The following is a 26,200-nucleotide window of genomic DNA, read 5'->3' as shown; positions in this document are numbered from 1 at the left end:
TCTCTAAGTGAAGGAAGAGTGTCTTGCTAGGAGCTGCTTCTTCATGCAGACTCCTCGGTTTCGCTCTCAGGGTGTGTGAGCTGTCTGTTCACCTGGCCAGAGTCCAGGAGGTTGAGCAGTAAAGTACCCACAAGTTCCCAGTTCTGTTGCCTTACCTTTCATTGGATGGTTGTCCCATAGTCTGGTCCTGGGTTCCTTGTCTGGTGGCTGCAGTGCTTCTAAGGTAGTAAGGCCATTGTTTTGGATCCGCATTAGACTTTGGTGTCTTTCTGGTGGTCAGCACTTGGGCTGGATAGTAGAGTCCTGGCATGGCTTCGTGGAAAGACTTAGTTCATTGCTGTTAACAACTTCAAGTTTTGCATTCTAGACAGAATCCAGCAGGCGCAAGATGTGCTGACTTTGTGAACAGGCCTGTTCTTTTCCTAAGGACAGGCAGTGGCTGTGGTTTTGTGGGAAGCTTGGAATGAAGAATAGAGAGAGAATGAGGGTGTACGTGCACACACACACACACACACACACACACACACACACACTCAAATCTGTCAACCAGTATTTCATTTGGTGTTTCATTGTGATTCTTTTTTTTTCCGCCCTTTTTGCCTTTTATTTTGACGTTAATGAGATTTCCCTGAGGAGTTATAAGAATATAGGAAAGTCTGAGTCTGCTTTCCCCTGCTCTCTACTGGGTAACATCACATGTTATACTAAGACAACTCAGTCCTAGTCAGGACTCTCAGTTGTATGTGTCTGTGTACATGATTAGTTCTGTGTGAATCCATCTCACACATATCTGTGAATCACCTACAATCTAGGCACACAGTAGTCCTTATCACAGAGGTCTCGAATGATCCTTGTAAACCATGGCTGCTTCTTTCTTAACTGCTACGGACTATCAGTCTACTTTCCAATTTTGTAACACTGTTACATCGCCAAAGTGATAGTAGTTGAGACTGGAATTCTCACTGAGTGTGTCCAGTATGTTGGGAAGTTCCAGGCCATTGACTTCTACTGTGAGTGGGTCTGTTCTCTACGTGAGCCCTGGTGTGTTAAACCATTTACCTGTAAAAGGGCATCTGTGTTGCTGCTTGCTCAGGGTTTATTATGAACAGTGTAGTGAGAAGTCTGGAATTTTTGTTTGTTTTTGTTTTAATCCCGGGTTTGGGAATATGGGGCTGCTTTTCGGCAGCTGGCTATGATTTTCCTTATGCAAAGACATTGTTTTGCCAGATGCAGATAGTTTCTGTGATTATATGACGTTTGGAATTCTGGGAATTTTTCAGAGACTATATAAATGCTAAAGGGGTTGGTGATTGATAGTCATTCAGGGTGGTTGGTTGTGATTTGTTAGTAATTTTTACTCAAAGAAGAAACAGAGGGAAAAATTATTTAGGGATGTTCTCTCTGTCTCTGTCTCTGTCTGTCTCTCTCTCTTTCTCCTTTCTTTCCTATCTAGTAGATAGGTGAAACCGCTAGGATTCTAGTGGTTCCCCAGGGTGGCTGTACCTACTCTGTGTTTGCCCATCTTTGCTAAGGTGTCTGTCACTTAAGGTGAGGGGGCGTTGCCTGGTTTCTTCCTGGTCACTATGCTGTTCTACTTTTCCTGATAAATGTGTGGTGGTTTTATTTCCTTTCCTGTGATGATACCAAGTCTGTTTGGGATGCTCATTTGCTATCTGTGTCCTCCTGAGTAAGATGTGTTTCTTCAAGTCTCAGTCATTGTCTAGTTGGATGGCTAGTTTTTATTGCTGAGTTTCGAGAGTTCTTTATGGATTCTGGATATTTGTCATTTATATTGTATGCATGTTTGCGAATGCTTACTCCATGGTTGTTCTCATCCTCTAATAGCATCTCTATAACAGATTTCAGCCTTGCTTATCTGTTTCTTTGGTGAGTGCTTTCAGTGTAAAGATTACAAACCACTTAATGCTGTTCCCAGCATTCTTCTTTTTCTGTCTGTGCTGATAGCATATTCTGCAGTGATGTCTATGTGATCTGTCCATGTGGTCTGTCTTCATATTGTGTTGGGTGATCCCCTAACCTCTTATTTTCAAGATTGTTTGAACATAAATCTTGTATTAGTTTTTACTTTGAAGATGTTCCTGCTTGTAAGTGTTACCATTATGTTTAAGTTGACATTGTATCTCCTTAGATCACCTTTCTTTGGTGTCTGTTTCTTTCTTTAAGAATTGGCTACAAAGACCAGGTGATGGTGGCTCAGGCCTTTAATCCTAGCACTTGGGAGGCAGAGGCAGGCAGATCTCTTGAGTTTCAGGCCAGCCTGGTCTACAGAGCCAGGATAGCCAGAATTACATAGAGATATCCTGTCTTGAAAAAACAAACAGGCAGACCAAACAAACAAACAAAACAAAACAAAACAAAAAAAAACCCCACAAAAGAATTGACTGCAAGGGGCCTGAGCTCAGGGGTTAAGAACATTGGCTGTTCTCACAGAGGAGACCCCACTTCAGCACCCACATGCTACCATCCATAACAGTTCTAAGGGATTAAACATCCTCTTCTGACCTGCCCTGGCACTAGGCATGTGTGTGGTACACATACATACAGGCAGGCAAAACATGCACATATACAAACAAAATGAAATGTAAATCTTAAAGGGAGGGGTTGCAGAAGTTATAAATGGTAAGAAGCAAAAAGCATCTTGTTTTCCCCTCTTGAAATTTGGTGGTGACTCTCCTAGTATCTCTGCCCCAACTGTGAAGCTCTGTCCTGGGCTTACCAGTCCTGTGGGGTTGATGTATAGATCCTGAGGTCCTGTGATTCAGTTCACTCTTTCTTTGCATATATGAGTGCTCTCAACCCCCTAACCCATATTGAAATGTCTACCTAGATAAGGGTGTTTCTTCTGTTACCTCTGCCTTACACCCTGTGGCTGTTCCCACCTTTGCTCACCAGGATAACACATAGTGCATGCTTGTGTGTAGCTTTGCTCCATCTCCATATGAAGCTGGTGTCAGCGCCTGTCTCCAGCCCTGGTTGGAACTCAGCTGTGTATGCTTTGGGGAAAGTTCAAACCTTACTAGGCAATAAGTGGCATGAGAGGGTCATTGTTATGTTGGTCAGACAGTCCTAGGTCAGACAGTGTGAGAGACAAAGAACGTTGTCACCAAAGAAAGAAGAGTCATCCATACAAGGTTTCCCTAGAAATACTTAGTTTTCTTTAAGTTCAGATGGACATTGCCAGCCCTGATTCTGTGCCTGGCATGTTGGCCTCAGGTAGCTCAGAGAGCTGGTTGGAGACAGGTATGCCCTCTAGGAGGAAGATCTGAGGTATTGGGGATGGTGGTGAGCTGTGATCATGGAGTTCCTAAAAGTGGGTGTTTTAGGAGTTGGTGTCTACTTACTGACCTGTGCAGTTTGTTCTCAGAGTTAAATTCCGGAACCTTCATTGGAGCATTAGTGTGAAAGTGTATTCCCAGTGAAAGGCCACTGTCAGGTTCCATCTGTTCTTCTAAATAGAATTCTTACCCTGTGGCTTTAAAGAACACTAGAACATAACAACAGTGACAAGCCACCCCCAGGGCTCTGGTCAGCCAACAAAGAGGACTTTTATTTAAAAAGTAAGGCCATGGGTCATTTACACTGTACTGTGTTTGTTTTGAATTTATCTTCTGGTGTTTAGCAGAAGCAAACCTCACTCACCTGCTGTGTTTGTTCTCTTTGCTCCTTAGGCTGCCTTCCAGGAGAACGTGGGGAGACAGGTATGGCCACTTTATAAATCTTTATTTCTGAAACTTCCTGTAGGCTTAGAGGTAGGATCCCTGGCAGCTTTAGTTTCATATCTTCTTGTATTGTTGGGTGTGGGTAATGAATGAGGCTTACCTCAGAGCAAGCTAATAAACATGGCAGTTCTGATCCGAGACTCACCATAATGTGGTGACCAGGGAGCACCAGTTCCCATGTATCTTTCAGGGGACCCCGTGTATGAGTGTTTCAAGCAGGTTGGGATCTTGTCTCACGTATTGCTGAAGGCTGTACATGTATCAGGCACCAGGTGGCTTGCAGGAGGTAAGCGAGCCCCTGGATCCTTCCCTAGCTTGTGATTTGGAGGCTAGCTCCTCTGTAATATGTTCTGGCCTCACCTCCCAGAAGCCCCGACCCCACCACTGCTCCTGATGTTCACTAGTGCTGTAGCTGTGCTTGGGGTGGACTCTTGATACCTATTGCAGGCCTTGAAAGTAGGGTTTAAATTCATTCATGGGTAAGATTCTGGCACATTGGGGTGTAAAGTCAGTCTAGCAGGAGGCTGGAGAGGGGCTAGGGCATTGGTTCTTAATCTGTGGTTGGCTACCCCTTTGTGGGTGGTCTAATGACTCTTACACAGAGGTTGACTAAGACTGTCAGAAAACAGATATTTACATTATGATTCATAGCAATAGCAAAATTACAGTTATGAAGTAGCAATGAAAATAATTTTATGACTAGGGATCACTACAACATGTGAAACTGTTGTTAAAGGGTTACATCATTAGGAAGGTTTGAGAATCACTGTGTTAGGGTCTGAAAAAGGTGGCAGCTACTAAGATACATCTGGACAGGGAGGAATAGTCCCTGAGAGGAAACAGTTAAGAATGATTGCTTTAGGGTTTTTTTTTTTTTTTTTTTTTTTTTTTTTTGGTTTTTCAAGACAGGGTTTCTCTGTGTAGTTCTGGCTGTCCTGGAACTCACTTGGTAGACCAGGCTGGCCTCGAACTCAGAAATCCGCCTGCCTCTGCCTCCCAAGTGCTGGGATTAAAGGCGTGCGCCACCACCGCCCGGCTGCTTTAGGGTTTTATCTTAGTTAGGGTTTTATTGCTGTGAAGAGATACCATGCCCACGGCAACTGTTATAAAGTAAAACATTTCACTAGGGCTGGCTTACAGTTTAGAGGTTTAGTCCATTATTGTCATGGTGGGAAAACATGATGCTGGAGAGGTAACTGAGACTTCTGTGTCTGGATCCACAGGCAGCAGCAAGAGACTGTGAGCCACTAGATTTGGCTTGCGCTTCTCAGATCTCAAAGCCCACCCCCTAGTGATACACTTTGTCCAACAATGCCATACCTACTCCAACAAGGCCACAACTCTTAATAGTGCCACTCCCCATGACCAAGCCTTCAAACACATGAGCCTGTCCATGTCATTCCTATTCAAACCACCACAGGTTTCTTGCTAGATGGTGGCTTGGGCACTGTTAATGCTACAAGTGAGGAAGGTCAAAGGATGGCTGGGCACTATAGTGATTCGCAGAATAGACTCTTGTGAAGGATGATGGGGTTAGAGAGGTCTCAGCCAAGATGGATGTGCTCTAGGTGAGAGAACCTGTAGATGGCTTGTTGGGTCAAGAATATTGTGAGGACTCGTGTGTTTATAGTAGGGGAAGTAACAGGAAGTAACAGGTTTGCCTAGTGACCCAGTCCTCCACTCGGTTAGTCTGCTTATGATGAAGGTCTTGATACCAGCATTGATTAGATCCTGGCCAAGACCCCTAAGTGGCTAGTTGAGTGGGCTCTACAACAGGGATGTATATGTGTGTGTGTGTGTTTGTGTGTGTGTGTGTGTGTGTGTGTGTGTGTGTGTATGTATGTATGTCTGCTCTGTTCCTTTCCTGTAGCCTAGGAGTCTTTGCGGGTTATGATTAGCCAGTGAGCAGTTGCCATGTCTAGGACCAGCATGAGGCTGCATTGTTCTGTGGCTGGGACACAGAGTGTTGCTGGGACACAGTTCTGTGCAGGAGGTTTGCCCAGACCCCAGACTACCCTGTATTCAAGTGAGAACACTGGAGTGCAGAGTGCTTAGTCTCCTTTCTGGGAAGGAAAGACAGCTATCTGGCCAGGCAGAGCCTTAGCCTATTGCTTATTTCTGGTTCAGTGATATGGGTACTGCTGAGCACAGTTCAGACCTGTCCTTCCTTCTTGGTCACAGCCAAACCTGTGCTTCTACTTGCTTGCCCAGTCATGTGCTTTTGTCTTCTTGTGAATCAGGCTGCAGTAGCAGTACCATTACTTGGGCAGTGGGCTTCTCTCTCACAAATGAGAGAATGAGTCTGGGGTCTCCTTGATAATAACTACACAACCCAAAGCATTTTTGTAAAGCAAAGAGTTTTACTTATGCAGAAAAGTGCAAAGCCACTTAATCCAGCAAGCAAGCACACTAAGTAGGGATCCTTCTCTGCTTTTAACCCCAAGGCAAGGGATTCTGTGCCCCACTCTGGGTGGTGTGAGTGGTTAGAACCTGGACTTATATAACTTAATTGGCTAATTCAAAATGGACCAGCGTTTTGCTAGGGAGAAGGATCTTGAGCATATATCTTGACTTTAAGAATACACTAATCTGGAGGGATTGTAGCCGAATGGTGTCTTTACCAATTTCTTTACACATGGAACTTCCTCTGTCTTCTTTTAATTCTGATAGAAAAGACAGTACATTTCATTTACATTCCCCACACAATCACACAGGAAGTGGTCAGAGCATCCAGAGTGTGCACTGTGCAGAACCGGCAGCCACGCTGCAGTAATCCTACTCCAGCTCACCCCCTGGACGTTTTTCTGGTACATAAGATTCCTCAGTTCATCCTTCTCCTACAGGCAGAGGGCTGAGGCAGCCTCACTGGAGTCTCAAGAGGAGTGTTTACTGGGTGGTGTGGTGGTGTGAGGTATTAATCAGGGTCTAGGATTAGCTTGTGAAAGGGTGAAGGCATTGAGGATGATAGTGAAGGTAGGCTGCGTGGAAGAGTTGCTTCCTCTGCTGGCTATGTTTTCTGTCCTGGGCTGGTAGTGGTGTAAAGCATCCCGTCAGGTCCTCAGACTAACTGGCTTTTACATATAGCTTGAGGATTAAACTTCTGTTTTTGACATTGTCTCTGGTAATAAATCAGTAAATTTCTACATGAACTGGAGAGATGGCTCAGCGGTTAAGAGCACTTGACTGCTCTTCCAGAGGTCCTGAGTTCAATTCCCAGCAACCACATGGTGGCTCACAACCATCTGTAATGGGATCTGATGCTCTCTTCTGGTGTGTCTAATAGACAGCTACAGTGTACTCATGTACATGAAATGAATAAATAAATCTTAAAAATGAATTTCTACATGAAATTCAGACTCGAGTTGTAGATTTCTTTGTGTCAGTTTCTTTGTGTCTGGTCACATACAGCTCTGGGGTGTGCTAGCTGGCTGTGCAGACGGGGAGACACCTTGTGTTTGAGTAGATTGATCCCTGTGTGGGGGATGGGGATGTGGCAGGGAGGTGCTGGTGGTGTATGCCTGTTGCTTTTCTTGGCTTTTGCTTGTCAGACTTGTGCCAGCTTTGTGCACAGATAGGGAGCCTTGGCCAGCTCATTTCCTACAGGGATGGAGCCCTTTCTGTGCCAATAGCTATAAAGCTTTCTATTTATTTACGTTTTTTAAGAAAGTTAACTATATGGTTTCTAGATCATAATTTTTTTGCCACAAGTTATAATATTAGGTAGTACCAGTCATGTGACAGTTTTAGGGCAGGGGCTACACATGGAGTATTCTTGGTGGGTGAGGATGGGGACCTGCTTCTGGTTTTTCAGTTTGAGGGACTGATGGCTGCTTTTCATGATGCTCTTGGAGGTTGGCTATTAGCTCTGAGCCTGGTTGTTTCTATCAGCCTCATCTGTCCTCATGGCAGCCAGGGAGGTGTAGGTCCTAGTCCAGGTTTCCAAACCTTCCATTGGCCTTCCTGTTGTAACAGGCTCTGGAGAGCTATGCTGTTGTCTTTGTGACCACAGAGGGAGACCAAGCACCAAGAGTAACCACTTGAGCACTGTTGAAATCCATTGTCACTTTTATAGCATTTGAGTTGGAACAGCTAGTTTGAAGAAGGAGTCGTACTAAGTGGAGCACCTGGCCAGGCAGTGGGATGAACACTGACACCAGGTGGGCCGTCCATGAGCCATGTGGCTCAGCTTCAGCTGCCTTGTCGCCACCTCAGAGGTTGTTTTTTCACCTTTCGTTTTTTTCTCTACCTTTACGTTTTTCAGGGTACTTTCCCTCATGGAATTGATATTTTGACTACAGCAGACTATTTTGCAGTTGGTAACATATCTAACTGTTTCCTGGTTATAAGGTAAGTTTTTACGTGTGTAATACATCTGTAATAGTCTCTTTGACTTTGGTGTCAAAATCACCTATATTTCCTTCTTCATTATCCTGTGGTCTACATATAACTTATGTTGTAGAAAGGGAATTGAACTGAGAACAGCTTCTGAAACTGTTCTCATACCATGGTACACACCGTAGAAGATGGGCACCTGCCTATGCTTCCGTGTGCTAGCTAGGGCTGCATATCTTCTCTGGTCATTAATCTCCTTGTCCTCCTGGTTTGGTGTTTTTCTGCCCTGGTACCAAACAGGGAATAGCCACAAGCACAGCTATGCATGTCCTTCTGTGTGACAGCTTTTCTACCAGGTGTCACACATATATTGATCTTTCAAAATGACATTTTGTATTTGAAGTGACTGTGATTGATTTTTTTTCTTGTTGTTGTTGTTTGTTTCAATAAAAATGTATTCCAAATTGAAATTATCTGATTGTTTCTCAGATGAGTTATAAAGGTATTTGAGAATTCAGGTCAAGGAATAAATATTTAACCCTTAACTGCTGTTTTCAGAAATCACATCCAATTATTTTTGCTTGTATAACTTAAGTACTCGGGAGCAGTTTCACACTCTAACACCAATGTGAAAAGGGCATGATGCTTTATGAAGCAGTTTATTTGCCTTGAATTAGCAGAAATATGCCAAGTACACTTTTAAAACATTTCTGACCATTGTAAACCCTAGGGGTAGATTTCCTGACAGCCCTGCTGTGTAGACCGTGCAGAATTTACACTTCTCCATAACCAGCCTTGACAGACTTTAAAAAACAAGCAAATAGTGACACTTAAAAACAAACCCAAAAGATGACCAGTGTCCTTTCCAGGAAGAATGTGACTAAACTTGCCCTCGCCTGCATGCCATTAGCCCTCAGTCCATCACTTCATGTCTGTGTCCACATATTCTTGGTTCTCTGATTATCAGTGTGTGAATGTTGTTTATGAGGGTCTATGCCCTTTCTCATAGATTCTTAGGAAAAATATCTAGTAGTTTGGCAAATTTTACTTGTTGCTAAGGTTTCCACACCAGTCTAAAACTTACACATTATTATGTCTGTTCTGTAAAAATACACGACAGAAAATGACCTCTAGTGTGTGGGTTTTCCAGTACGTTGGGCCTTTGTGACTCTCAGATCTGAGTAGAAGAACAACTGCCATATTTTGAGGACAGTCCAATAGTAGGCTTTACCACATCCTAGCACCACAGAACCTCTGGCCAGGGTCTCACCTCCCTTACTGGTATTTCTCTCTCAGCCTGGATCTTGGAGGACAGGATTTACAAGGATAATAGCAAATGCGAGGTTTCTAGAAGACTGTAACTGAGAGCAAGGTGTGGGCCTCAGCCAGCAGGGAGGTGAACATAGTTTGTCCTGAGGTCCCTGTGATAAATAGTTTTACGTCAGCTTGGTAGAAGCCAAAGTCATCTGAGATGAGGGAACCACAGTTAAGAAAATGTTTCTATACAGATCTGGCTATTGGCAAGTCTGTAAGGCATTTTCTTAAGTAGTGATTGATGAGGGAGGGCCTAGTTCATTGTGTGTGATACCATCCCTGGGCTAGTGGTCTTGGGTTCTATAAGAAAGGAGACTGAGCAAGTCGTGAGGAGCAAGCCAGTAAGCAGCACTCCTTCATGGCTTCTGCATCAGCTCCTGCCGTGTTTTGAGTCTCTTTCCTGGCTTCCTTTGATGATGAACTGTGCTGTGTAAGTGTAAACCAAATAAACCCTTTCCTCTCCAAGTTGCTTTGGGCGTGGTGTTTGCCAGAGCAATAGAAACCAGAAGTAAGACAGTTCCCAGATGCAGTATGGTTGTTCAGCACTGTGTTCTGGTGAATAGAAAGTGATCTGGAAGTTTGTTCACTGGAACAGGTGGTATTGGGGTACTAAGCTGTGAAGGGCAGAGGATGAATGAAGGGTGTGAGGAAGGGAGTAGGTACCTGGTGGGTCTTCAGAGACACTGGGCCCTCTGTTCTGTCTGTGTTGAATTTCCAGGCTTGTAACTGTCCTCACTTGGGACAGGATCCAGACTCTTGTTCAGCTTGCTGTGGCGCCTGTTGATCTTCAGTTTAGGCATTTTTGAGATTTTATCATGATAAACAAAGCTCCTATAAACACTTATTTAGAAATCTTTATGTGGGTGGTGTATATTTTAATTCTCTTATGTAAAGACTAACAGGAGATTTAACTTTGATGAATCTGTGGATGTGTGGTTTTGGCTTCTCCATCCCTTCCTGGGATTGGCAGCAGCCAGTCTTTGAGCATCTCACCACTCGGAGCATTCTTCTTTGCTGATGACCACGTTGACATGCTTCATGTGCTCATTGCCTTTCTATTTCACTTGTGGTGACGTTCCTAGGCAAATGTAGGTCAGGTTTTCACTGAGTTTTATTTTCCTTATATTTTTTAGTGCAAACTGTTTGCTAACTGTGCCTTTCATTCCTAATAGTTTTACTAATGTGTAATTAACACATTACATGCATACAAAGTATAAAGCTTGCTGAGTCTGACAAGGAGGACACTTAAACTGTCAGCTGGGTAAGCTGTCAGGGTTGTGAGCGTGCTTGTTACCCAACAAATTCTGTCTTTATTGTAGATTGCTTTTCATTTTGTTTAATCTTTTCCCCTTAGCAGGATTATTTAGTGATCCATTCATTTTTATGTGTTGTGTCAAGAAGTTCAAGGGGCTGAAGAGAGAACTCAGTGGTTACTATTGCTGTTTTTGCAGAAGATCTGAGTTTGATTCTCAGTACCTGTGTCAGAAGGCTCACAGCTGCCTGTAACTCTAGCTACAAGAGATCAGCCACCCCTTTCTGGCCTCCTCAGGAACCCACACACATGATAGATGCCAACACAGGTCACACATACATATGGATGAGTATAAAAGTAATAAAAACAGATCCCATGCATCAGACCAGTCTGATGAGTCTACCTGACCTTATCCTACTCACACTGTACCTAACCCCTAGGCCTAGGCTGGGTTAGACATCCTGTATTCTGATCTAGTCTGGTGAGTTCCTTGGACCTTAGCCCACTTATACCTTCCCCACCCACAGACCTAGCCTGGGTTGCACATGTTGTGTGCTGGGCCAGTCTGGTAAGATCCTGAAACCCTGCTGGCCTGTGTCATTCCTTCCCCAAGGCCCATAGCCTCAATCAAACAGCCTGTACGCTGGCCTAACTTTGTGGTTGCTTAAAACTCTAGGCCGTCTGTGCCATCCTCACACTCCCCAGGCACAGATGGGTAAATCAGGCAGATCCAGTGTGTTCCATTTGCATGCCTTTTTGCTTATTTCTGATTCGAAGTCATCTCTGTTGCTCCAGTCTACCCATCAAGATCCACCAGTTCTATAGGAATGAGAATTACCAAGATGAACCCAAGGATACAGAATTTAAAAGAACAGTCATAAACTTCATCAAAGGATTTGAGAAACTTGAAGATGCACACACATAGCTCATTTTACCTCAGAGAAGAACTGCCTGAGTGATGCCCAAGAAAGCACACACATATGACAAAGGAAACGAAGACAACTCAGGACTGGAGACCTGAATTCAGTAAAGAGATAGAAATGCTGAAGAGTGCTCAAGACGAAATGAAGATGGCATTGAAAACTCAGTCACTCAGTCAGAAAACCCAGAGGGAAGTGGTACAAGTAGAGTGGATCGTGTGGGAGATAGGATGTTGGGCTTGAAGATAAAGTGGAGGAATTAGATCACACAGGCAACAACGTGAAAAACAGTTTTAATTTTTAATTTTTGGGGTATGTGTGGTTGAGACAGGGTTTTTCTGTATAATCCTGGCTGTCCTGAAACTTGCTCTGTAGGCCAGGCTAGCTTCAAACTCAGAGATCTGTCTAACTCTGCCTCCTAAGCTCTAGGATTAAAGGTGTGTGTACTACCATTGCCTGGCTTGAAAGGAAAAAAAAAAAAAAAACCTTAAAACACTAAAAGAGCATGTTGGAAATGTGGAACATGAAAAAAACCAAATCTTTAAGTTATAGACATTGAAGGAGAAGAATCCCAGGTCAGTGGCATAGACCATAGATCTTCAGAAGGTTCATATAAGAAAATTTCCCCAAGTTAAGGAAAGATATAACCCACAAAGATAGAAGAAGCACACAGAATACCAGGTAGACAACAGAAAAGAAACTTCCCATGGAATTTTATAATTAATACACTAGTTATACAGAACAAATAGAGGATAAAGAAAGCTGCAGGAAAAAAACACAAGTTAAATATGAAGGAAAACCCATTAGAATAATACAGGTTCTCTGAAATCCAGAAGAGGCCAAAGCAATATATTCCAAGTTGTAAAAGACATGGGTACTAACCTATCTTCTGTACCAGCAAACTGTTTACCATAGTTGAAAGAGAAAGAAGGCTTTCCATGATATAAACAGGCTAAAAGAATGCATGTTCACCAACCCGATTTTACAAAGAATACTGGAAGCATTATTTCAGACTGAAGAGAGGAAGAAGACTATATATAGAGTGAATCAATGAAGTTATAATTAGTGAAGCACTAAGCACACAACAATAAATCAAAATGACAGCAATCAGTACTTTTCAGTTAGTAGCTAAATATTAGTGACATTTACTTTCCAATCAAAAGCCCTAGGCTAGGTGAATGGATTAAGAAAGAAAATCCACCTATTATCTATAAAAAAAGCCTCAAGTTACCTTCAAATATAGGAACCGCCTTAAAACAAAAGGTTGGAAAGAACAAACAAATGGGACCAGGAAGCAAGTAGGTATTGCTATCCTGTTATCCGTAGAGTGGACTTTACACTAAATCTATGTTATAGACTTTAAAATAAACCAGAAGAGATAAAGAAAGACACTTCATTCTAATGAAGGGAACAATTAACCAAGAAGACATCACAATCCAAAATGAATGTTTATTAATTTCTGTGCACCTAATTTCATACAAAGTATAGTGCTAGATTTCAAGATACAGATTAACTTCAACTTAGTAGGTGATTTCAATACCCTGCTTTCTTCAACAGACAGGTTTCTAAACATAGAAAACATCAGAATTTAAACAGCATTCTGTATCAAGTGGGCCTAACAGATATCTCTGGAACCCAAACATCAAAAAAATACACATTCCACTCATCAACCCATAAAAACTTCTCTAAAATAGATACAAAACAAATAACAGATTCAGAAGATTTAAAATAACTCTGTGTATCATATTTGGCCACAATACAACAGAACTTACAAAGACAGCAAATGAATCTGTATACAGACTTGTGATGGAGATTAAAGAGTACATTACTGAATGATGAGTGGCTCAAAGAAGAAATCAAGAAAGTAATAAAACAATTCTTGTAACTAAAAAGAAAACACAACAAAACATTGGCTATATTAAAAGCAGTCCTTAGAGGGAAATTTATAAGCCACCTACATTTAAAAAAATCAGAGCACAAATAAATGATTTAATGATGCAACTCAAGAATTTGGAAAATCAAGAACAAACCAAATCCAAATGTAGTAGCTGGCAAGAAATAATAAAATAACTAAAAAAAAAAAAAAAAAAAAAAAAAGAAAAAGATGAGGCCTGACCAAGGAACAAGAGCCGCCAGTCTACTATCTGCTTAAAGCCTCTCACCAGGTGAGAGTAAAGAATTCCAGCACAGTTACATGCTGTGAAGGTTCCCAGCATGAGGACTTACATGATTACTTTCATACAGAAATGCATGCAAAATATGAGTGCTAACAGCCCGCCAGGCTTAAGACTAACAGGTAGATGACCTAGAATAGGGCCTTGCTGCATGCCTAGGTGGCATTTTTACAGTAAATCTATCCTAATTTACTGCTTCCCATTGATCTTGAATTTTACCTCAAGAAGTATAACTATATCAGGTATACCTCAGGAACTTCCCTATGATCTAATTTAGTTTTCCTACAAACAACTCTTACAAGATAATAGCATTAAAATACAGCAAAATACTGTACCTTGTTAAGACAAAGGGAGTGCCTCTTTGCAGAGCCATCCATGTCCTTGGGTATATCTTACTTTCAGATTTCTTTATATATTTTCTTTTAAGGATTTTTATTTAATTTGTATGCATGAATATTTTACCTGCATATATGCATGTGTACCATTTGTAAGGCTGGTGCTTGCAAGCATAGGAAAAAAGTGTTGAATCTCCTGGAAGCCAATATAACTTTAATACCAAAACCAGGTAAAGACACATGGAAAAAAGAGAAAACTATAGGCTAGTTTCTCTGATGAACATAGGTGCAAAAATCCTTAATAAAATACTTGCAAGCAGAATACAGGTACGTACATACATACATACATACATACATACATACATACCATCATCCACCACAATTAGGTTGACTTAATCCTGGAGATGCAGACATGTTCATCATACATAAATCAGTAAAGCAACAAATAATAGAGACAAAAATTATGTAATCATATCAATAGATGCAGCAAAGGCCTTTGACAAATCCAAAATGCTTTATGATCAAAGTCCTGGGGAGAGTAGGACTAGAGGGATCATACATCAGCACAATAAAGACTACGTATGACTAACCCAAAACCGTCACCATCCTGAATAGAAAAACTTCAAAGCAGACTCATTAAGATTAGGATGAGATAGGACTCTCCACTATATCCTTTTCAACCCTAGTGCTTGAAGCGCTGCCTACAATAATCGGACAAGAGAATTAAAAGAATATAAATAGGAAAAGAAATCAGATTATCCTGTTAGCAGATAATACGAAGAGATTTTTTAAAATTCTAGCAGAATTAAGCAAAGTGGCAGGATTTAAAATCAATATATAAAAGTTAGAAATCTTTCTGTATACCAACAACAAGCACTCTGACAGAGATTATGGAAACACTCTTAGTCACAGTAGTCTCAAAAAGTATCTAGGAATAAACCTAACCGAAGAGGTAAAAACTTCTTACAGTGAAAACTTTAAATCTCTGAAGAAAGAGATCAAGAAAGAGACTGGAGGATAGACTGACCTCCCGTGCTTATAGATGGGTAGGATTGATACTGTGAAAATGACCATACTACAAAAGGAAGTTATAGATTCAATGCAGTCCCAAGCAAAATCCCGATGGCATTTTTTTTTTTCAGAGACAGAAAAAAAAAAATTCTTAGTTCCTGTGGAGCCACAAAAGATCCCAGATGCTCAAGAAAATCCTAAAGAAAAAGAACAAATGTTGGAAGGATTACCATACCAGATTTCAAGCTATGCTTTCGAGCCATAGTAATAAAAACAGCATGGTCTTGGCACAAAAAACACAAACAAGAAACAAGATAGACCCAAACATGAATCCATGTAGTTTATAGCCATTGCACATCTGATAAGATACCCAAAGCACACTGTAGAAACATGAGAGTATCAACAAATGATACTGGGAATACTGGGTATCTCCATGTAGAAGAATGAAATTAGACCCATATCTATCTCTGCACAAAACCCAACTCCAAGTGGACCAGAGATTTAATATGAAGCCTGAAATAGTGAAACTACTGAAAGAACACTGTAAAGGTGTAGGAAAGAACTTTGTAAATATGACTCTGTTTGCTTAGGAATTAAGGCCAACAGTTGACCAGTGAACCTCATAAAATTAAAAAGCTTCTCTATAACAAAGGAGACAAGTGAGAAGAAAGTCTACAAAGCAGGAGACAATCTTTGCCACCTATACATCCAGTGAGAGGATTAATAGTCAGAATATATAAATAACTAAAAAATCAAGAAAACAACCCAATTTTTTAAATGGGCCATGAATCTGTACACAGTTCTCAAAAGAAGAAATAAAATAGCTAAGAAATATCTTAATAGAAACATAAAATGTGTGTGCTAATCTTTAGTAATTATGGAAATATAAATTAAAACTACTTTGATGGTTCATTCTACCCCAGTTGTAATGGCTCAGATCAGAAAAACAGCTGACAGCAAATGCTGCTAAAGATGTGGGAAAAGGGGACTCTCAGTCCCTTTGGTGGGATTGCATACTAGTGCAGCTACTCAGAAAATCCATGTGGAGAGTTCTCAGACTAAAAGATCTACCATATAGCCTAGCTAAACCACGCTTCAGGATATACCTAAAGGCTTTACTCCCACTCTGCAGGTAGTTGCTCAGGTGTGTTCATTGCCACCCTACCCACAATTGGTAAAGCACGGAAACAGCCTTCCAACTGATGGATGGATGGTGGAAGTGCAGTACATACATACAACGGGATTCTCTTTTATCTGTAAAGAAAAAACTATGAAATTTGCAGGTAAATGGATAGAACTGGAAGATATTATACCAAGTGAGGTAATCAAGTCCCTGAAAGACAAATGCAGTATGTTCTCTCTTATTTGTGGATCCTCCTTTGTAATCTTCAGATGTGAGCCTATGATTTAGAGTTACCTAAGAAACCAGGGAACGAAAAGGGACCATGGTCCGGGGCAGTATAGAAGGATCTCTGGAGGGGGCATATTCAGTCACAGGGGAAAATAGGGAAAATGTGGGGAGCACTTTACCTGGTGAGGGGCTAGGGAGGACAATACACAGAAAAAGAAGAGCTAAATAACACTAAAGGTGATTGAAAAATCCATAAGGAAACATTTTCCATTTACTAATAAATACATAAGTATAATGTGATATATGTTCAAGTAATTTACATGAGGTTATACTACTTAGTTGTAATGCTGCTCCCAAGAGCCATAGACTTTATCAGTTAAATTTCTGTCGCTATGATAAATCACTATGCCCAAGAGAACTTATAGAAGAAGGAGATTATTTGAGTTTAGGGTTCCAGAGGAATTAGACTCCATCATGGCAGTAAGCCTCATGCATGGTGGCTGGAGTTCACATCTCAACCAAGATAAAGGAGCATAGTGGACTGCTAGTAGGTGAAGCCTACCCCAGCCTTCCAAAGCAGCACTACTACTTGGGGACCAAGTGTTCAAATGCCTGAGACTATGAGGAACATTTCTTATTCAAACCAGCCTATTATTTAACAAAGACTCCAGTGCCAGGCTTGGGAAACCTCCCTCTAAGTTATTGGTCAGGAAAGTTACAAGTGACCCCCAAAATGGAGTAGGTCATGCTACTGCCCTTGTTTACCTTCCAGAACTTGAAGGTAAGATCTTGTTGCTGAACATACAACACACATAAGACAAAGGACCTGGAGGAATTGAACTGAAACTAACTTAAAATAATCCTCCTTGAGGACTAGTCCTCACAGTACCTGAAAGGTGCCATGTAAGCTGCCAAGGGAGAGAAGCAATAAATAATTCTATCTGTCTGAAAAGCCTAGGAACCACAACTATGATAGCACAGCAAAATATATCCAGAGGTACAATAGTGGCACTTATATCTTGGGTATAATGAACAACAATCTAATTGGGCTTAAGATCTTCTCAATAGGAGGTACTGTATCCATGCTTGGTACTGTAAACCTAGCAGGCTACTTGTGGCTGATGAGGTCATGGCCTCTTGGAGAGCGCCTACAATTGCTATTTTTTGAAGCAGTATAATTTCCAACCGCTTTCTAAATACCAATCCTTATACTCATATAAGAGTATAAGAGTATACCTATACATAAATATAGTTCTCACCCTAAATCAAAGAAACTTCATTTTGCAGCCGAGTAGTCCATCCCAGAAGTCTACAACTGGTAAAAATTCAGAGAACAGTTAACCATTGGTACCCATCCACAGTAGACCTGCAATACAATTCATACGGCCAAGGCTCAGGGAACATTATGGGCGAGAAGGTAGAAGCATTGTAAGAGCCAGAGGACCAGAGAGTCTTCTGTGAGACAGTGTCTTCTATATATGACTGTGAACTATACCTATGACAGTTTAACACCATGATCATCTAAACAAGATCTGCTCCATGACAACACCAGTTCACACTCCAATGTAGATGAGGAAAATCTCACAAAGTCCCATCTCTAGATGAAGAGCTACAGGCAATTAATGGCTGCCAACAGATGGAGAATCAGTCTTCTCCAGGAACAAGCCCCTGGTAGGTTATCTAATCCCAAGTGGCCAGGCTTAGTTAAACATACTAAGTGAACTCGGCAACACTAAATGAACTCAGCATGTTGTATGTAAACATACCTACCCACAAATAATTGAAGAGGCCATGACATTGTAAAGAAGTTGGAGGGTGGGTAGAAGAGTTGCATGAAATTCTTTTAAAAGTTAAAAAACCTAAATCGCATAGAATAAAAATAAATCTTCAAAACAACAACAACAACAAGAAGCCAGGTTTTTTGGTGTATGCTTTCAATCACAGCACTTGGGATCTCTGAGTTTGAGACCAGCCTAAACTACATAGCAAGGTTTAGGACAGCCAGGGGTACATAGTAGGACCCTGGCTTCAAACAAAAGTTCGTTATTTTGTGCTGTTGCATGCCCATGGCATGGATGGCTAAGCAGCCTGCCTCTCCATCAGTGCATGTGCATGGAGTGCTGTTTCCAGCCACAGTCCTGGCGTGCTGCTGAGCTCTACACATGGTTGCTCTATGAGTGCTCTCCTGTTTTGAGTTACTGCAGATGCAGGCAATGTTTGGGTCATCTTTTACTTTGATAGAAATGGCCAAACTGTTTTTTAACATAATTGTGTTAGTTTTCATTCTCAAAGAGTAGTCTATGATGGGTCTGGCTCCTCCAAGTTCTTATTTATTTTTAATCTTTATGTAATACATGAAATAATATCTTAAGAAAATTTTATACATGCGTATCATTGTACCTGCTCATATTTGTCCCTTTCTCTGGCTCTTAATATTATATTGTCTTTCAGCGTATTTATTGCTGGCTTCCAGGAATACACCAAGCCAATGATTGACCACCTGGTCTCCATGAAAATCAACCATTGGGATGGGTAGGTTTTGTCTTTGTGACTCTCTGAAAAATTCCTTTTTTCCCCCCTCAATGGGAGAAGTTTAATTGAGCTTTATAAGTTCATGGGTGTATTTTCTCATTATAGGTAAACTATTTTAAAGTAATTATTTCTGAGAAGTAATGAAACTTCCAGTTTATGTATGGCATGCTTGTTAAAGGTCTATTTGTTTCATTTCTGGAGCTGTTAGTAAGGCAAGTCTGAGATGTAATTATTTCTGAATACCTTGTTGTATGTAATAGGGAAGCTACAGCCTGAAGACAGTGCAGTCCAGACAGCTGGAGTAGCCTTGTCTCCTTTACCAGTTGGCCCACCTCCATACTGATTCTGCTCTGCTTGGCTCCCTAGGTATCTTATATGTTGTATCCTAATTGCTGAGCAGACTTTAGTGGTAGTTTTCATAGTTACAGTGGAAGCTTTGTTTTGGGGCTATCTTGGTATTTAAATGTGTCTTTAAAGAGGATAGGCAAGTGTGTAACTCAGACATAAGCACTGTCAGTGTTTTGCCACCAACTGTAGGCAAGTCTGGTCAGCCAAGGCACAGCAGATGCCGGAGGAAGTAGCAATATAATCATGGTGTCTCTTCCCAGTGTCAGAGTGGTTTCTTTGTAGTCCACTGGGGAGTGTTTTTCAGCTTCCCAAAAACTAAAGCCTTGAAAGTATTTTTTAACTGCCATCATTCTTGTGTAGCATGGGGCTCTCTGAGGTGAAGAACCTCTGACCCAAACCTCCATGTTACTTATGGACATCTTCCTGATATATTTGTCATTATGAAATGTTTCTCTTTGTTTCATAGATTTCTTCAAGTGTAACATGATACTGAAATGTGTACTTGGGCTATCAGCTTTTCCTCTTTCTTCCTTCCTTCCTTCCTTCCTTCCTTCCTTCCTTCCTTCCTTCCTTCCTTCCTTCCTTCCTTTCTTTCTTTCTTTCTTTCTTTCTTTCTTTCTTTCTTTCTTTCTTTCTTTCTTCTTTAAGAATTATTTATTTATTTTATGTATATGAGTACAGTGTAGCTCTCTTCAGACACAGCAGAAGAGGGCATCAGATCTCATTACAGATGGTTGTGAGCCACCATGTGGTTGCTGGGAGTTGAACTCAGGAACTTTGGAAAAGTAGGCAGTGCTCTTAACCGCTGAGCCATCTCTCTAGCCCTCAGCTTTTTCTTTAAGGGGACAAATAGTTAATGCCTTAGGTCTCTGTCTCATATATGTATTATGTTTTTCTTTATATAACCTTTAAAAATACAAAAACTATCCTTAACTTCGAGCCTTACAAAAGAAACCTTGGACAGTTTTTGACCTGCTGATTATAAATCACTGTTTCTGTTATAGCAAGTGTCAGAATTCCTTTCCTTTTTAGTTGAACAGTGTTACGTTGTCTACATCTATCACGTTTTACCTATCTGTTCATCTCTTGAGAGATCTTCGGGTGTTTCCGTCTCAAGGCTGCTTCGAATAATGCTGGTATGAGTGCGAGTGTGCAAATCCATCCTTACTAACAGCTGCTGTTACTTCTCAGGGCCATCCGAGAACTGTCTGCAAAGGCACTGCACAACTTGACTCCACAAGTACCCGAGTACATAGCCACTCAAGGTAGGTTTGCATACTACTGCCTGCAGCACTCATACATGTGCACGAGTGTGCCCCTCCCCATGTACATGCACAACAGAAATGCGCTCTTCTCATAGTGGATGATGGTGATATCCTATCTGTTACTGAAGAGTAAGCTGTAAGCCAAGTCAGGGTAGAACATGAAGACAAATGCTGTGTGTTTGTCTGGTGGTAGCTTTGGGTGGCATCGGGCACAGGTGTCATCCAAACACCAAGAGATCTATGGGTTGCACTGTATAGATTAAGATTGACTTCCAGAGGAAATACTCGTAAGTAACGTGTTGTTCTATGTGTGTCTCTCAACCTGACTACTGCAGTATTCCCAGCACTACTGTTGATGACACAGAGTCCAGATCTACACACGAGACATGGTGCCATCCTGGCCTGTGCAGAGCTCACCTATGCCTTATACAAGCTGGCCACACAGAGAAACAGGTATGAGATGCTGTTTGTGGAGCTAGGCAATAGTGGTGATTTTTGGGTTTGAGAAGAGCTTCCCTGCTCTGATTGTTCATCACTTGTGTATTTAAGGCTCCATTTTATGTTGAGGTGGTCAGTGGTTGGCAGTCTAACGTTTCTGTGCTTCCTCAGCTGTCTGGTTTCTCCTCATCCCAAAGCTATGACTCACGTGACAAAAGCAATGGCAACTGTTCAGAGGTGCCATTGAGTAGGTCATTTGTCACTGTGTGTGAATGTGGGAGTACGTGTGTACCCATGTGCCAGAGAACATGTGCAGAGGTCAGAGGAAACCTTGGACACCTTCCTGTGTTCTACCTTGTTTGAGACAGAATCTGTGAGCTTCGGATGGCTTCTTGGGATTATACATATAAACGCGTTACTGCGCCTGGCTTTTCCCTGGGTCTGGGGATCTGAACTAAGGTTGTTTGACTTGTGTGGTAAGGTATTTTCTTGATGAGTCTTCTCCTCAGCCCCAATTTGTCACTTGAATAATTTAAACTACTTAAAAGGGTAAGTTTGAGCTAGGCAGTAGTGGCTCACACCTTTAATCCCAGCACCTGGGAGGCAGAGGCAGGCAGACCTCTTGAGTTCCAGGACAGCCAAGGCTACACAGAGAAACCCTGCTTGGGGGGAAAAAAAAACAAAAAACAAAAAAATAAAAAGAAAGAAAGGGTAAGTTTGGAAGTTTTCCTTAAGCATTTCCCCCAGCCGCTTGGCTGCATCTGTATGTAACTATAAAGTAAAAGGTCAAGACCATGCACAGTGGTGCATTCCAAGAGCTGTGTGATTTCCTTATGTCGCTGTGCAGCCGACTCCTCAAAAGTAAGGCCTCAGTGCCTTGGTATCTGTGACCTTCCCTTCCCTTCGAGCTTGAAACATGTACACACGTTCTTTATGGTTGTGTTATTTGGTTCCCTAGGTCAAACTGACGCAGATGGGCACATGGACTTCATTCCTACCTGTCAGCCAGTCCCAAGGAGACTTGGTTGTCCCCTGGCCCCAGAGCACAGCTCACAGTCTTATGGGTGGAATGGGTACCTAGTGTTGATGGCCTTGCTCTCCTTGGTTGTGGTAAAAGGGACACGGGCCATGATATTCCTCATCAGTGCATTGTGATGATACGGTACATTTGAGACCCGTTCCCAAGTTGTTGGGTCCAGGGTATTAGGCAGTATGTGGTTCTGTGCAACATTCAGGAGACTTCAGACCTCCAGAGCACTGGGGCTCTGTGTGGCTCTCTCTCTCACTTTGCAGACTAGATCTTCCAGGGAGTTGGAGTTAGTTACCACATAGCCCTGCCTAGCAAGTAGTGGTTATTAGATGCCCAGGGTGTTGTAGCTATGCATAGTTTGACCTAAAGCACAGGAGATTGCAGATCCATTAACTCACACTGCATAATTCTGCTAGCATATACCATATCTCAGAAGAAAACAAATGTTCAATGCAAACTGTAGTTTATCTGATAGCCTGTGTTCAGTGAGGTACCCCCTGCAGAAGACTTAAATGCTGGGTTGACTAGCGGCAGCCTTTCTGAGGACAACTGAAAGCACCTGTGGGAATCCGTGCAACCCTGTAGGGGATTTACCTCTTCCACAGTGTCATCAGGAGCATAATAATGTTCAGTAAGGGTACTTCTGTCTTGATCATAAATAAGATTGTGTCTTCAGCAAACTGATTGTAAGAGCATAAAAGTGTAGCACTCAGATACCTACCTTCTGTAACCAACCCAGATTTTGTGTGTGTGTGTGTGTGTGTGTGTGTGTGTGTGTGTGTGTGTGTGTAGATGTACTTGTCCATGTGTGTATGTGCCAAAGAGTGACATTGTGTATCTTACTTTCCTTGGTTGCTCTCTGTCTTGTTTTTTGTTTTATATTTTAAATCATATTTAGGGGCTGGAGACATGGCTCAGTGGTAAAGAGTAGTTGCGGAAGATCCAGGTTCAGTTCCCAGCACACTCATGGTGGCTTATAAGTTTCCAGTTCTAGGGACTCTAGTATCTTTTTCTGGACTCCATGGACATCAGTCATGTGTATGGTACACATACATGTACGTGCTGGCAAAACCACTCATACATGCAAAAAAGTGTTGAAATTAAATTTATTTATTTATTTGAGAGCAGGAGAAACAAACCGAAGCGTGTGGGCATGAGTTTGCTATGATGCACATGTGGAAGTCAAAGGACAACTTGAGGGCAGTCAGTTCTACTTTGTGGGTCCCAGGGATTGAACACAGGCTGTCAGTCTTGGCAGCAAGTGTCTTTACCCACTGAGTCATCTCTCCAGCTCCCAACACAGCTTTATTTAAGGCTGAAGTGACACATCTTCAGGGGCTGTGGGAGCATGAACAAGAAGCTGATCTGTCTGAGCTTATGTGTATTCTTTACTGTGGACCTGGGCTCCAGTTTTATCCTTAGGAACTCAGCATTGCGTCTCACCTTCTGCAGGCTTGTCACAGACTATCTGGATGAGAAGGCAGTGCAGAGCCTGAAGCAGATCCACCAGCAGGTTTGTGTGGTCCATCTGAACCCCCCTCTCCCTGGACAGGATCTGCTTCTCTGAGCATGTTGTGTTGACCAGGACACGATGGCCCTGTGGGCTCTTTCCACCAGCATTACTTTTGTGAGGGTTTATCTGGAATTGATAACTGGGATAGATTCATCTTCTGGGGCCAGAATCCATCTTGTTGGATGGGCATTGCAGGCTGGGTCTCAGGGCTGTATTTATGTGTCTCACTTGTGGGCCTTAACAGGAGTTCCCAGCTGAGGGCTGGGCATGTCCCCTCTCTTTGGACCAGGCAGTCCTTCTGAAGTGTTAGGTACCCATAAAACAAAGGCCTTTGCTCCTGTGGCTCTAATCTCTACTGTCCTAAAATTTAATACTGAATTTTGCACATTTTGGGGAATTAGAAGAAAACATGTATATTTTTTCCTGGGAGCTTCAGATTCTCGAAACCTTCTGTGACATAAAAGAAAAAGCAATTTATTTCTTAAGGAATTAAACTTTTTTGGTAACTATTTTTCTATTTTGTACAATTTTCCTCTTTTTATAATAATGAACTGTTTGTCTCAGATCATAATGACTATGAGGAGGCCATTTGGTTAGTCTTATATTTCTTGCTTCCAAGTGGAGCCTGGCATTCTTGTCCAGTGTTTGAAGTGAGGGTGTTGAGGGCAGCAGCCCCATGCAGTGGCTGAAGGAATGGAGGCCTATGTCCTCCGTGCTAGGATTTCCTGTTTCGGAGGCGCATGGGTGGAGACAGGGCTGCTGCTTTAGTTTTGTGGGAATTACAGATGTGTATGAAGGGGTTTGTGAACTGACAGTAGTTGTGTGACTCTCCAGCAAGTATCAGACAAGAATGAACTAAATTATATCCAGCAAGTGTCAAATAAATTCACAACAAACTGGATTACTTCTGAATCTGAAGACAGAAAACACCAGAACCATTTGGCAGGGTTAGTTTTATGCTTGTGAATCTATCAGTGGGGCAGGATGAAAGGGGCCACCCTCTTTCTTCCTGTTGATGTGCCTTAGTTTTTCTTGAGAGATGCACCTGAAGAACCTCTGACCTTACTGATTGACTTTCTGGCAATCATAAAGCTCGGCTCTGTCACCCTGCCGTCATTCCTGTGTTGACAATCTTCACTATATACTTAACAAAGTCTTTAACTCAAATAACTGACTTTTGATTCTTTAATTTTAGCTTTGTGATCGTCATCTCTATAGGTAAGTCTACAGGTTTAAGACATCTTGTGTTTAATGGAAATGTGTGTTGTCTGGAATAGTTGGTTCACTGAAGCACTTAAATTACATCTACGCACTGTGCACGCATGTGCGTGTGTATGTGTATGTAAAACACACGCCATGTGCACTAGTGGAGATTGGAAGACAACTTGTAGGAGTTGGTTCTTTCCTTCTATCTTGTGGGTTCCAGGAATTTAGGTTGTCAGACTTGGCGAAAGGGGCCTATACCTGCCGAAGCACTTTGCTATCCCTTGTTGTCCTTGTAAGTAGCCAATAGCTGACCTTCATCTGTCCTCACTCTTACATGTTCACTTCAAAGGCGTGCAGCTGTCACTCAGCCCAATATTCAAGGGAATGATGGTTGCAACTCTTTGGTGCCTTTAGGCTTTTTGGAAGCCAAAAAGCTTTAGGCTTTTTTGGAAGGTCTTGACACTCATGTTTCAGTGTGTCCTTGGCAGTTCTGTGACTGAAGACCATGTGTCCTGCCCAAATAAGCAGGTGTTGCCTACTGCTCCTGGTGGCTGTTGGCTCTCAGGCCCAGAACCCTGAGTGCTCTCTGTCTCTGCAGTCTTCCTTTTTTTTTTTTTTTTTTGAGATTCATCCACTTTATTATATATATTATTTTTCTCTCTGGTTTTATTTTAAATTGGGTATTACTATGTCTTACTCTAGTCTTTTAAAAATATTTATTTTGATTTTATGTATATTGGTGTTTTCCTGACTGTATGTCTGTAGATAACCTGTATGTAGTACCCAAAGCAGCCAGAAGCTGTCTAGTTTCTTGGACTTGGTTGTTAGCTGTCACATAGGCACTGGGAATTGAACCTGAATCTTCTGGAAAAGTAGCCAGTGTTCTTAACTGCTGATCCATTTTTCCAGCCTTGAAAATTACTCTTTTGGTTTTTTTGTTTGTTTGTTTTTGTTTTTTGTCCCTTAGATCTGCCTGCCTCCTGAGTGCTGGGTTAAAGGCATATAACAACACATCCAGCCCTCATTCAGTTTCTTGTCTTGTTGAGCAGTAAGAGCTGTGTATTCTGGAGTTGAGTTCTGTAAGACACAGGATTTCCCCGTTTTCCTCTCCCTCTCTTTCATTTCTTGCTGTGTTGTTTCTTTTTGTGGTGTGGGTCTGAGTATTTACTGTTCTGTCCTCTTGAAGAGGGGAGGCTCATTTCTCATGCCCCTCTTATTGACTCCTCTCCAGACTTTCTGAGTAGGCAGTGAAGGTGGGCACACACTGTGAGTTATGCAGTGCCTGGGAGCTTTTGTGGGGCTAATATTATCCCAGTCTGGACCAGTGGGATTGTCAGAACTGTCATGTAAGCCTCACTATCTTAACTACTTCTCTCTGTGAGGACTTTGAAACATTTTTATTTCTTGCTTTTGCCACAACCTGCTCCTGAAACCTGCCT

The 26,200-nt window shown here is 41.9% G+C and overlaps 1 protein-coding gene across 1 annotated transcript in view; it reads left to right on the top strand.

Moving 5' to 3' along the window:
* The window catches only part of Tbcd (tubulin folding cofactor D), a 167,658-nt gene that overhangs the window by 105,629 nt on the left and 35,829 nt on the right, over positions 1-26,200 (top strand). The window contains exons 16-22 of the mRNA XM_028787874.1: positions 3,690-3,719; positions 8,002-8,087; positions 18,881-18,961; positions 20,501-20,574; positions 20,910-21,027; positions 23,495-23,555; positions 24,751-24,773. Coding sequence (XP_028643707.1) covers positions 3,690-3,719; positions 8,002-8,087; positions 18,881-18,961; positions 20,501-20,574; positions 20,910-21,027; positions 23,495-23,555; positions 24,751-24,773 — 473 coding nt within the window. The remainder of the gene's footprint in view (positions 1-3,689; positions 3,720-8,001; positions 8,088-18,880; positions 18,962-20,500; positions 20,575-20,909; positions 21,028-23,494; positions 23,556-24,750; positions 24,774-26,200) is intronic.

The sequence above is a fragment of the Grammomys surdaster genome, unplaced genomic scaffold (genome assembly GCF_004785775.1).
Source record: "Grammomys surdaster isolate TR1022 unplaced genomic scaffold, NIH_TR_1.0 125688, whole genome shotgun sequence".
In the NCBI taxonomy this organism is placed as follows: Eukaryota; Metazoa; Chordata; class Mammalia; order Rodentia; family Muridae; genus Grammomys; species Grammomys surdaster.
This window is presented reverse-complemented; position numbering and strand designations above follow the sequence as displayed.